The sequence below is a fragment of the Hirundo rustica genome, chromosome 8 (assembly GCF_015227805.2).
Source record: "Hirundo rustica isolate bHirRus1 chromosome 8, bHirRus1.pri.v3, whole genome shotgun sequence".
NCBI lineage: Eukaryota > Metazoa > Chordata > Aves > Passeriformes > Hirundinidae > Hirundo > Hirundo rustica.
In genome coordinates, this window is record NC_053457.1 from 21,693,575 (window position 1) to 21,706,172 (window position 12,598).

Genomic DNA, 12,598 nt, shown 5'->3' on the forward strand with positions numbered 1-12,598 from the left:
AGGATAAGATGGCTATTATGTTGAAGTACTTTATGCAAAAGCGGAGGCATGGGAAAGAGTAGAAATTATTAGACAATATACATTGTCATATGGCAGTGGCCATATGCCTGAATTCCCATGGCTGCTACTGCAGGCATCTAAAGCTGTGTGTAGAATTATCTTAAAATCAAAAAACAGATGGTGGGTTTTAGAATATTACATTTAACATTACAGTTGCATTTTATTTCCACATCTGAACTGCTGAATGACAGTGCCTTTAAGTGCTTGACTGAAAGGCAGAGAGAAATTCAGGAGAGATTGGCCCAGAGTGTCAGAAAAGTACAGCTGCCTCCCTTGCTCTGGATTCTCTGCTTGCATTGTCTGTTAGAACTGCAAAGCAGCCAGAGCTTATCTGTTCTTGACTGCATCCTCTGTTCATTAGATCAAAATGAACCAGCTGGAGGGGAAACGATGGAAAGCTGGGAACCCTAAGGACTCAGTGGGAGAAAGGAAGGGGGTATATGGAAGGCAGTCACAAGATAAGATTGGGAAATAGAGGGGATATACCTCTCGGGTTAGTTAGGGTCAGCTGTCCCAGCTGGGTCCCCTCCCAGTTTATTTTGCAACACCAGCCTCCTCACTGGTGGAGTGGTACAAGAAGCACAAATGGCCTTGACCCTGTGCAAGCTCTGGTCAGCAGTAACTAAAACACCCCTGAAATATCAACACTTGTGTTCACAGCATGAATCCAAAACACAGCCCCATTCTAGCCACCACGAGGAAAATTTACTCTACTTCAAAACCACCACAGCTTGGAAAAGTCGACTGCAGACAACAGATTGACTGTAGTCACTGACAAAGCACTTTGTGGCATAAAGTGCCATGATATCTGTCTTTGGGTTAATCTGGATGCTTGTCTATAATGGCTGTAGTTTCATGGTACTTCCTAGCACTCCCTGAAAGTGAAAGAAATGCGAAATTTTCACACTGTCAAATATTTTTTTTCATGTTAGGTTTAATACTGCAGAGACTGCAGCCTGAGTGAAAGGTGTCAAGAAGGGGTTTTTTAATGCAGCAAAATAAAAAGAAGGAATAAAACCCAGTGGCAGCAAAACTCCAGGTCTAACAGCAGAATTGACTGATGAAAGTGGACAAATGCATGTGTCTGCATCCTATTATGAGGGACACCCTCTTATTCGCTGACAACTGGCTTTTGGCACACCAGCTAGCTTGTTTCTAAACCCTAGGCATATCTGATCTTGCCCAGCATGGGCAAAACCATACAAGTCTCCTTGGGCAAGTAATCAAAGTTAGATGTACTTGGCCCATAGGAAGCAGCTGTCTTGTCACGTTTGACGTGCAGACTGGCAGTGCAGGGGCCATGTGGTGTGACAGTGTTATGTCAGCAGCTGAAGGGATCCTAGGTCTCTCCTGCTGCTCTATCTGACAACAGCTCAAAGTGAAACGCTGGGTTCCAGTTACGTGATGATCTGATCAATACAGCTGTCATGTGTGCCAGGTAAGAGAAGTGTCATTTTCTCAATGAAAATCTTGGGAAGTTGCTCCAGTCTGAAAGCATCTTCTCAAGTTCTGTACTTTGTTTTTGTCAAAAATAATTTTGTCAAAAAATTATTCAGCAATAGAAGCTCATACTGTTAAATAAGTAGGATGAATTTAAGATTCTCCAGAAATGAAATCTGCTTCTCTGTTATAGCAAAAAGAGCTGTAATTGAAACTTCATAATTAGAAATTGTTTCTATAGGTATAGGCATTATATGAGAATCCTTAACATTTTCTCAAATAAATCACTATGACAAATATATTTATTAAAAAAAAAAAATTACCATAGCATGATCTCAGACTATATAAAGCAACAACTCAGGAATTTACTTCAATGTCCCAAATAACATGCAAGTTTATATGTAAAATCACTGTCCTCAAAATACACTGGAAGGTCAGAATTAAAGTCAAATAAACCTACTGTTGCAACCTTAAAATTTTTTTTAGTATCAGCACTTCTACCCACCAAAAGAATAGGGACTAGCAGTATGCTGCTAATACTTACATAATTAAGTGTATGAGAGCCATTTGGTGCCCTGGATTGAGGTCTTTATTTTTCACCAAGTTCCCTGCATTATCAATTTCATGGACATCAAAGCCTTAGAGTAAGTTACATAACCTAGGATAGGATTATTTTATATGTTTATCTGTTGTTTTCACTCTGTGCATTTTAAATACAGTGCATGTTGTGGATTAGCTGGGAAATAACTGGTAAGGATGCTGTTAGCATTATACTGTTTTTCTGGAAAATTCATTTCAGATTTATAAGAACTAGGTGCTTAGAATGACAGTACAATTCTAGGAGTTACCTTGATGGAGCAAGTGCCAGATGTCCTGCTCCCAACCAGCATAATACTGAACTGAAAGGTTTCAGCAACATACAGAAAGGGGTGTAGTAATAAACATTCACAGAATAAATTTTAAGAAAGGAGCGTGTTCATGTGACTGCTTACAGTAGTGCTCAGTACAAGCTGTGCATATATCTACTAAGAAATCTACAGAAAATGTGCCCCACGGGCTATTTTCTAGTTTAAAAAGGCAGAGAACTAAGTACCTGGTTCCTAAATATGATTTTACATAGTTGACACTCAAAAGTCTGGCATATTAGTGGTGTTTGAGTCATGGCTGATGATTGCTGCCATTTGTAGAAAGAAATCAGAGGTTTATGGGGTTATTAATAGTTGGGTTTATGTGCATACAGACTTTTTAAAAATTTTTGCTCACTGCATCTGAGTTCTGCTATCTGGGCAGCTGGACCTCTACATAAGTCTGAGAATGTTTGAGTCCTCCTGTACCAAAATCCAAATCTCAAATCTGAGACCCTTACTAGTTTTTCAAGGTGTTTGTCAACACTCCAAGGTCCTCCCACACCCAATCCCACAGGCAAGTGGGGATTACCTTCTGCCACACCAGTTTTACAGTCAGAATTCACAGCCCACCTGTGTGGCTTCAATCAGCCCAAGAGGCTCAGTTCCTGTGCAATTTAAAGAACCAGTGTGTCCGAGTTGGGTCAGGGAGGGAGGTAACCTGCAGAGGCTGGAACTGATGGATGAAACCTCAAAGGCGCCTTTGGAAAGGTTTTGAGTGTGCAGGAAGGTACAAACAGCTGCAGTCCAGCAAACACTGAGGGCTTGGGTGGTCTCCCACAGACCATCTGAGAGCTGACAGCACTTCAGGTCACCAGGTTTCCAAAGGACACCCACAAGTGTGGGCTGAAGGCAGTTACAGAGCTCCTGCAGCACTGAAACCCTCAGTGTTTACACGCACCAGGATAATGTGCTTTATCGCCTATAGCAAAATGAGATAGTTTTGTTTGAGCACTATCAGCCTAGATATGATTAAGATAGTTGAAAGTCTGGAAAGCTGGACATGATATGCTGGTTCAGATTAAGAAAATAACAACTTGATTTGGAAAGACAAATGAAATCCTGCCTTTGTTGTGCCAGTTTAAATTATTGTTCCTTATGAAAGTTAGCGGATCTAGAATCTTCTAGCCTTTAACCCGGGGTCAAGTCTCCCCACATAAACCACGATGACTGAGCTTTGCTCAGCATTCTCACACTGTAGAAACTATCCAGGACCCAACTAATTAATGTTCCTGCAGCTTCCCTCCATGCAGCTTCCAGCCTGGGAGGATGAGAGTTCTCGCTCTGTCACTGAACACACGTTTGAGGCTGTGAGAGAAAAACAAGGGCCCTGCAGGAGCAGATTAGGGTCAGTCATATCCATCTTCTCTCCTCATTGAATGTTGTGCAATGTGCCACTGAAGTTTATGACAGAGGACAACCCCTCGGTCTGCAATCAATCTTGTTTTCAGTTGCAAATTCTTGGTAGTTTTGGGGGCAAAGGGAAAGAAGGAAGGGGATATACCTCAGCTATGCCCCTTATTCTCCATCCAAATTAGGAATTTGAATCCTAGACTTTTCTGGGTTTGATTATTGTTATGCATATCTGAAACCTTTCAGAGAAAATTTAATTTTTCTTAGTCACCAAATATCTTCCTCTCATTTTGGGTCCAAGGTCTTGGACTCAAATTCCTTAGTGTATTGGTAAGTGTCCTGTAAGCAAGTGGTTTACAAACTAACCATTCTGAGCAGTGCAACAGGATGAAAGACTGAGAAAGAGGAAACCAGTTTTCAGAGCAGTGTCAGGTTTTTTAAAATCTATGAAGATTTTGTACACATAATTAACTGGTATAAATCAATAAAATTAAAATTACTAAGTAGAATTACATGTTTTTGCAAATAATAATCACAAGATATAGTGTTTTTAATTGTACAGCCATACAACAATGTGAATGTTGTCTAAGTTGAGTGTCCTGGGCTCAGCTGTAAGCTTTTGTACCTGCTAAGGTTGAAGTCAGAGGAGTTATTCCAACTGAGATGTGGAGCGGAGCTCAAAGTAATCAGAAATATGGTCTAAGAGGAAATCACATGAGGGGCTTTGAAAGCAAGAGGCATTTTTCCAATAAAATATGTATTTCAGATTTTTTCCCACATGGGAAGATTTGTTCAATCTCTGCGTGCCTATTGCAGGATCTTCATCTTCCTTCAGGACAAATTGTTCTAGCTTTATTTTATAACAGTTCATTAGAATTACCTGGAGTGTTCATTGTGGAGAGCTACCTTTAAGAATCCTGTTTATAAAGTTTCAATAGCCATTGAAATTGTGTATATAGGGTTTTTTTTAATAATTAGAAAAAAAGAGCCTCCTAGAGAAATAAAATGCTTTCATTAAGTTCAAATACTCCCTTTCTTCATTATTCAGTGCTCAATAACAGGTTTAATCAATGTGATCTACTTTAAATTTTGTACACCTTTTAAAGTACTAATGCATTGTTTATCTATGCATTCATTTGAGGTGAGATGAAGATTTGATGAGGAATTGGGGTGTGGGGGGAAATGGGAGCTGGCTCTTCCAGTATCCTTCTTGGAGAAGCTTCTCCACGTGCCACTCACTGTTCTTAAAAGCAAGCTTCTGCAGCCTTTTGGGGGAGACACTCACATCTTCGATTTGACTTATTAACTGAAATTCGAGTTATTCTGAGATATTTTAATCCAGCAGCATAATGATACCTCAGAGAGGAAATATTAATATATTAAAAAAAAAAAAAAAAAGGCAGCAATTTAGAAGACAAGAGAGGGGAGGGATGGGGAGGGAGGGCTGTGGAGGGAGCGGTGCCGCGGTGCCCGAGGCCGGCGCGCCTTACCTGTAGCCGCGGCGGAGGCAGCTCCGCGCAGCGCGGCAGCCGCCGAGCTCTGCGCCCTTCGCCCGGCGAGCGAGCCCGCCCACGGCCCGGCGTGGGCGGCACAGGAGATGGATGCTCCCCTGCTGTCGCTCGCTCAAGCCCCCGCAGGAGCCTCTAAGCGTTGCCCTTTCCCTGCCGCTCCTCCTTTGCTTAATCTGGTTTACAGCCCTTTTCAGTTCCACGCGTGTTCGGGGGAAAGGATGCCAGACAGAGAAGTGGCGAGGGATGGCTAGCAGACAAAAGTCGGGGCAAAGCTTCCCATGGCTTCTTTTTCTGCCATACCTCCGTGACAGAGCTTGCATGAAACTTCCTGATGATTGCCTCTGTTTTTCTTCTTGCAATTGTCACATCCCAACTATCCTTAGTAGAAACTTCCACCCTTGTTGTCTGTTTGATGCGGAAATGTAGTGGGTGCCTTTGAGTAACATTGTTCAGTCTTTCCAGAAGTGAAAACTGTTCGTTTTGCAGATGTTGCTTTCCTGTCTGACCTCTCACTTTAGGAGCTGCTGGCAGTTTTCAAAGAGACCAAAGCAGCAGTTTCTCTGGGGAAACACCATTCCACAAAATTTAAGATAAAGGAAACCACTTAAGGAATGTGATTACCAACAAAGGTTGCATTAAGAAAAACAACTTCAGACAGAATTTAACATCTGCTGTCAGAAATCATCTCCTGTGACTACAATATTGTGGGTGAGGGGGATACATAGGAATACACCAAACCCTTCCTAATGTGGACACCAGTAGTAAAATACAGTGGTACTGGTGCAAGGTAAGAAGCTGGGGAAAGAAGATGATTTTGACTATTTGTTTCAAATCCTGATGCTGTTTTTTGGGATTAAAGTGTTGATAACTTTTGAGGCTGAGAGGTCTCAATCCTGTATCTTCTAGCAGTAAAATACCTCAGGTTTCTCCTCATTGAACATGTTAGTCTCAATTCATGTCAGAAGAAAGCATATGTTGTTTGCTTTTTCACAGAATTAAAGAACAGGTTCGGCTGGAAAAGACCTTTAAAGGTCATCAAGTCCAACCCCCTGTCCTGGGCAGCAACATCATCTGCTGTATCAGGTTGCTCAGAGCCCCATCCATCCTGGCCTTGAACCCTTCCAGGGATGGGGCATCCACAGCTTCTCTGGGCAACCTGTGCCAGTGTTTCACCAATGCCATAAAGATGTGTTCTTTATCTAGTCTGAATCTACCTCCTTTTAGTTTAAAACCTTTGCCCCTTGTCCTTTTTCTTAACTTTATCTTAAAGCTAGTTACAGACATGATGCACCAAGAGGCTATTTGATATCACATATCTGCTGTGACTACACCGGGAGCTCCCCCCAGGTTACCGAACATGGGAAGATCTGAGGCTCAGACTAGGAGAGGCAAAACACATCTTTACATGGCAAAAAATGGAGCAGATATCTCTACTGTTGTTTGCCTTTCTGTTGTTATCGCTAAAGCTCTTATTTGTTACTGCATCTGTAGGAGGGAGAAATTAAAAAAATGTAAAAATCATTCTTTCCTGCACATGTTGAATATTGATCCAATTGTAAGTCAAGGATATGTGCTGAGCATGCCAGCTCTGGGATAGTTCCCCCCATATCTCATTTGAACAGTCTGTCTAACCGCATAAAATACATAGTGTTTATCTTCCAGTCATCGGTCAAGCAGAAGAAAGCTGGAAACCCAGTGGAAAAAAAAAGTCCCTGTCTGGTTCTATTGCAGAACAGCTGTAAGTGGGAGAATCAGAAAGTTTGGTCTCATGTGGCCTTTCGTAGCATTAGAACTGAGAAAACAGCTTTAAAGTAAATTTTGTAAGCAACTGGCAATCATTTTCTGCTGTGGCTGTTGCAGCCTCTGCAAGTGTGCTAGTTCACAAGCAACTGGTTGGTATGAGTCTGTCCCTGTGCACAGACCTGCCCTGTCACCTCGAGAGTCAGCTCCTGGAAGCCCTTGTCCCCTTTGTGTTCCCTGCAGCAGAGGCACCTCTGAGACACCAAACCCACGTCCTGCCCACAAGCTACTCCCAGAAGGGGACGGCTCAATCATTAACCCAAAGCTTGAGTCTTTCAATAGAGCCATTCATCAGCTGGGAAAATCAGCTGACTGCATCCTCAGGCTGGTAGGAGAGTAACGAAATTGTTTTAGAGAGCAGCTTGCAGAAAATACTCCTTGAACACAAAAATCTAGATGCCCACAGTAAGAAATCAGTTAACTCCTCTGTGCACTTAGTCCTCTGCATCTGTACTGGAGCCCATGTTGGGTAAGTTGGGATTTTTAGTAGATTTTCCTTACATTTTGTAACCTCAGAAGGCGGTTGTAATATTTGCAGCACTGATTAAACAACATTATAATCTGTAATGGCTTTCAGCAGCTGCAATGCCAGCAGTAAAAGAAAACACATTGAGTTTTTGGTATTCCTGGGATTCCTCGAGCTATGTTAAATTCGGATCAGCGGTCTGGTGTGAGATTTTTTTGGTGCTTGAATTGCTCGTCCAATAACACATAACACGTACAAATAAGCCAACATTAGTGTTACCACTTCAGTATTATATTGATACATAAAATGGGGTGCATCATGAATCAAAATGTCCCCATTTTAAACTTGATTACATTCACACTTACTGGGTTTTATTTTGGACATATTAAAGTAATTGGAAATGCTTGGAATGCTAATCAAATGAGTATGGAATAAATGCAGTATTGAGCGAGGACCTGAAAATTAGACCAAATAATACAATATGTATCTAAGCAAAAGGCAAAGAAGGAGTGAGAAAATACCCACTAATCTATTGCATTGATTTAATTTTTCCCATTTTAATGAGGTAACAGGTAATGCTAATGTTTAGGACTTTTAAAATCCACTAGTAGTAGAGTATTGATTTGAAATTACTATAACAATTCTATTTCATTAATCTGTGTCCCAGAGGATATAATTGAAAGAATGAAACAAATGCCATGAAATGTGTTCCACCTTTAGAATTCTTTAGGAAATAAAGTTTTCTGATTACTATAAATTGTGTGAAGCAGAGGATGAATCAATTAGCATTCTAATACAAGGTCTACTTTCTAATAGAAATGTTTGTTCATGAAAGCCTACATTCTTACACTGAAAGAATAATTGCATTTTAAATTATTATTATAATTCTCAGTGACCTGGGGGCTACATACTCTGCAGCTCTTAAGGATTATTTGAGTGGAAAATAATGAGCATATAAAATGGCTCAAATTTAAGGTTCATGACTTTTCTTTCTGCATCTCATTACCCAGTCACACACAAAAAAAACTCCTTTAAACATTACCTGTGTCAAGAGTCACACATAAAACATAATCAATTTTTATTAAGTATTTCATATATTCATTCTGTCTTAGACCCATCTTGGACTGAAATTTTTTCACCTCTTGATTAACCTTTACTTGTCAAGGGAGCTTCCTTTCTTATTTCACTACTTGCTGCCTTTTTTCACTGAAGTAACTGAAGCTTAATGAATTCTTTTAATGTTCATCTGACGTCTTGTAGGATCACTCACACCAAAACCAAAGTATATTCTTGTTGAAGCTGGGGTCTCCTACCCTGTGTCAGCCCGAGCACTCTGGCTCTGTTACCCGGAGAGTCGCTCTTGCAGCAGCCAGGCTGCGCCTTTAACCCGCACACCTCCAGCTCAGACTGTGCTCAAGGCACTGCTCACTTCACTCGTGCCTGCGGTGACAAAGCACCTCAGGAGGAAACCTCCCTGCGAGCAAGGCACCTTCACCTGAAACTGTTTCTTTAGTGCTTGTTTGGAGAAGCACATATTTTTGGTTGTACCACTTGTCAGTTTATTTTTAACAGCACGGCTGCATTTGTCAGAGCTTTGTTAGCTCTTGCTGCACTATTGAATATGTCAGGGTGCTGCCTTTAATGAAGCACTTTTGTTCCCATTATGCCTGCAATAATGTCAATACTCAAGAATTCGATTAAATGAATGAGAGAGCTGAGATGAAGACAGTGGATTTGATTATCTCGGGTAATTGATTTTCTTTGCATGACTCTGTCAGTGTCTGAGAGGCCAGGAGGATTACCTGTCGAGAGCATGCAGGCTTGTCTAGTCCTGCACCATATATAATTTTCCAGTTTATTTTCAGTAGGACCGTGGAAATGTGAAAGCCTATGGCTGGGATGTCTCCTGGTGTTTTAAAACAATGTGGTTTGATAGGATTTGGGTTTTCTACTCACGGGAATGTTTACTTTTCACCATGTTCAGCTATCAATAAAAAAAGCCTTCCAGGACTTAGCTACTAATACACCAAGAAGCAGTTTGGACGATGCCCCTTTCCAGAGGGAGCTGTACAGACATTAATGATGAGTTGTGAGAGTATCACATGTGGGTATTACGTGGAATAAGAAAGTTACACTGGGTATAGTTAGCAAGCTCCAGTTTTAAGCAGGACCCAAAAAAGCTGTGAGGCACCAAGCTACCGCTAACTGCCCAGACAAACAAACCTGAGTTTCTGTTGTGTAGTCCTAGAGATAACGAAATGCTGGGAGAAGACTGACTTGTTTTCCTCAAAGAGAAGCTTTGGTGACTGTACCCTTCCCATATTTCCTCATGAAAGAAGTCGTTCTTGGAAAAGTGCCATTTTCTCATGTCCATGATCAGTTTGCCTGAAGATGCCACCAGAGTTCATGACTGTTACAATTATCTTCTCATCATCAACTCTGCAATATTTTAATTCTTCAGTATACCACAGTTTTGTTTCCTAAGCCCTACCTGCTGTGCGATTTGAGCAAGGCTAAAATGATTGATGATAGAATGCTAAAGCTCTGCTTTGACAGAAAAGCTGATTTTTCCAGCCCAAATGGAATTGTGCTGGGAACGTGTACCACATGGCTACATCTGTTTATGGGTTAGTTTTTTCATCTCAATATACTACATTACATTAGAAAGCCAGAGCTTAGAGATATGTTGTAAAACAAACACATCTATTTTGATTGTAAAAGGAAATAATTTATTTTGCTTCTTCTTTGAATCTTAAACACTACATTCTTTACAGAAGAGAGTTTCTGCTATTAAAGTACTCATAACCGTTTTCAAAGCTTACCGAAGAAATTAGGAAAAAATCTGTTTCTGTAGCTGCCTGTGCACTGCCCCACAATCTGACTCCTACTTGTACTAAATGTGGGCTTCAGAAGTAGCAGTGATATTTGTTAGAGCTTACCAGCTACTTCTAAACTAAAACAAAAACAACAACAGCAAAAAATATGGACCAATATTTCCTTTAAAATTTAAATTTAGGTGCAAGCATGGAGAAAGTATTTCTAACAGGCACTTGTCAGGCTTTCACTTACTGTAAAATTATGCAAGGAAAATAATAGCAAGGGATAACAGTCTCTTACATGCCGCTTAAATTAAGATGTCTTAAATTTAACCAATTAAAATGGAATATCCACTTCTGCCTTATAAATATACTGTGTATGAGCATCATTATGTAGAAATATTAACTCATAAGTATTTATTAGTATTATTAACACCATAAGATGGTGAAGTTAAAATTTCTACAAGCTCATTCTAAGTACATGATGACAAAGTTAATCTTTGATTGGAACTACCTCTTCGTAAGGCTGTCATAGTTGGAGGAAAAATTTACAGAAAGAAAAGGCTTTTTGCTCTGAGTAACTACATAATCTCTACAAGCTAAGCAGCCTTTTGTGGGAGTATTACAAAGGGGAAATGAGAAGTATCTGGGTGAAATTAGTGGTGTGTATTTTCTAATGGCTGCCTCGGCAGTTCTTTGGAGGACACAAGCAATCTACACAGCATTAAATGCCTCCTGTAGTTTGCAGTAAGCAGGAGGATGTAGCCCAGGCAGGGTTGGAGAAACACAGCAGTGGCAAAAATCTCAGATCCCTATAAAGAAATGGGTATCCTGATGTTCTGGCCCTCCTCAGCTGACTCTTGTTTAATGGGTGGAGGTCCTGTGTCTTAATGCCTGTGATTTTGACTTTGGAATTGCACATTACAGAGCTAATTGGCAAGAGAATTAAATAAATACAGAATATTGAACTAGGTTTCCAGGCCTAAGCCTAAATAGCCAGGTCCTAAAAACTTCAGAAGATGCAAAGAAAGCTATCATACTTTAACACATCTGCAATGCGGGTCATGAAAAAGATTTTCTCATGTTCCTATTGAAATCAGAAGTAAAATTCTAATCTGTGCAAGACCAGACCTTATTTTACAGAAAAACTGTTATCTACATTATTCTGGGGGCTAAAAAGTTTTAAATTGCAAAAAGACCATGTGAGAAGTGTGTGGTTATGTTCAAATCATTTTTAGTTTTCCTCAGGAGTGCATGGGGAGTTTTTTTTTAATTCAAAAGATAATATGATATAAACAAAATATAATCATCTGATCTCTTAAGCTAGAAGAAAAAAAAAATCTGAGAACAGGGGATGCCAAAGGCATTTCAAGAAGTTATAGATATATATGACGTGAAAATCTCCTAGCAAAAGTTAATGCGAGTCAACATCAACAGTGGTCTTAAATGCCACATTGATTCAAAATCACACAGTAATTGATGAAATGGGAATGGATTATCTTCAACCTCTCTTTTAATGAACTCAGCGAAGAGTTTTGTTCAAATGGCCCTTGGGATGTGAAGTTCTGAGGCTCAGAGCCTCATAAACCTACGGGTTTTTAAAGTGTGTGTGTATGTTTAGAGTAGTCTAAACGCTAGCTTTCCTTATTTTGTTTTTGTTGCTCTTATAGTACTGATGCTGCCCTACACTCTTCTCTTCTGTTCTTTAAATGTATTATACTGAAGTCTCCATATTTAGGTTAGAAATCATCCTTTAATACTTGAAGTTATGCAATTATTGGTCTCCTGGTCCGATGTGTGTTACTTTATGCTCAAACAGACTAGTAAAGTTGTATATAGTCATTTTACAATTTAATTATCAGGCCAGAGGAATGCTATGGCCCTGCATTAAAGGAAAAGCCTGGAAATCCAATGTAGTTGGGCAAAATGTTCTACCCTTGCTCTCGGCTGACAGTTAACATCTGGAAAATAAGATTTTTTTCTAATATTTTACTTACGAGGAACAGGATTGTGAGAACACTGTTCCTTTATTTGGCCCATGGCTGTAAACTCTGGTGTCTAAAAAGATATCTGGACTGATGGTTTTTCCTATGACTGAACTATCATCAACTATTAACTATTTAAGGGCCAGAGAACATTCAGGATTCTGCCTTTCTTCTGGAGAAAAAGTAGATTGTTTCATCTCATCTATGCTGAAACATATGCCCTCTTTCTATGTTTGCGTGCATGAAAATTTGGTTAATTCAA

At 40.1% G+C, this 12,598-nt stretch overlaps 2 protein-coding genes across 2 annotated transcripts in view; one reads left to right on the top strand and one right to left on the bottom strand.

Annotated features, from left to right (window-relative positions):
* LOC120755726 (gamma-aminobutyric acid receptor subunit pi-like) overlaps positions 1-5,317 on the bottom strand; it is a 45,845-nt gene extending 40,528 nt beyond the window's left edge. The window contains exon 1 of the mRNA XM_040071132.2: positions 5,249-5,317. The gene's annotated coding sequence lies outside the window, so the exon portion shown is untranslated. The remainder of the gene's footprint in view (positions 1-5,248) is intronic.
* A 2,092-nt stretch (positions 5,318-7,409) lies between these two features.
* ENTPD1 (ectonucleoside triphosphate diphosphohydrolase 1) overlaps positions 7,410-12,598 on the top strand; it is a 51,502-nt gene continuing 46,313 nt past the window's right edge. The window contains exon 1 of the mRNA XM_040071469.1: positions 7,410-7,538. Within this exon, the coding sequence (XP_039927403.1) occupies positions 7,532-7,538 (7 nt within the window). The 5' untranslated portion in view covers positions 7,410-7,531. The remainder of the gene's footprint in view (positions 7,539-12,598) is intronic.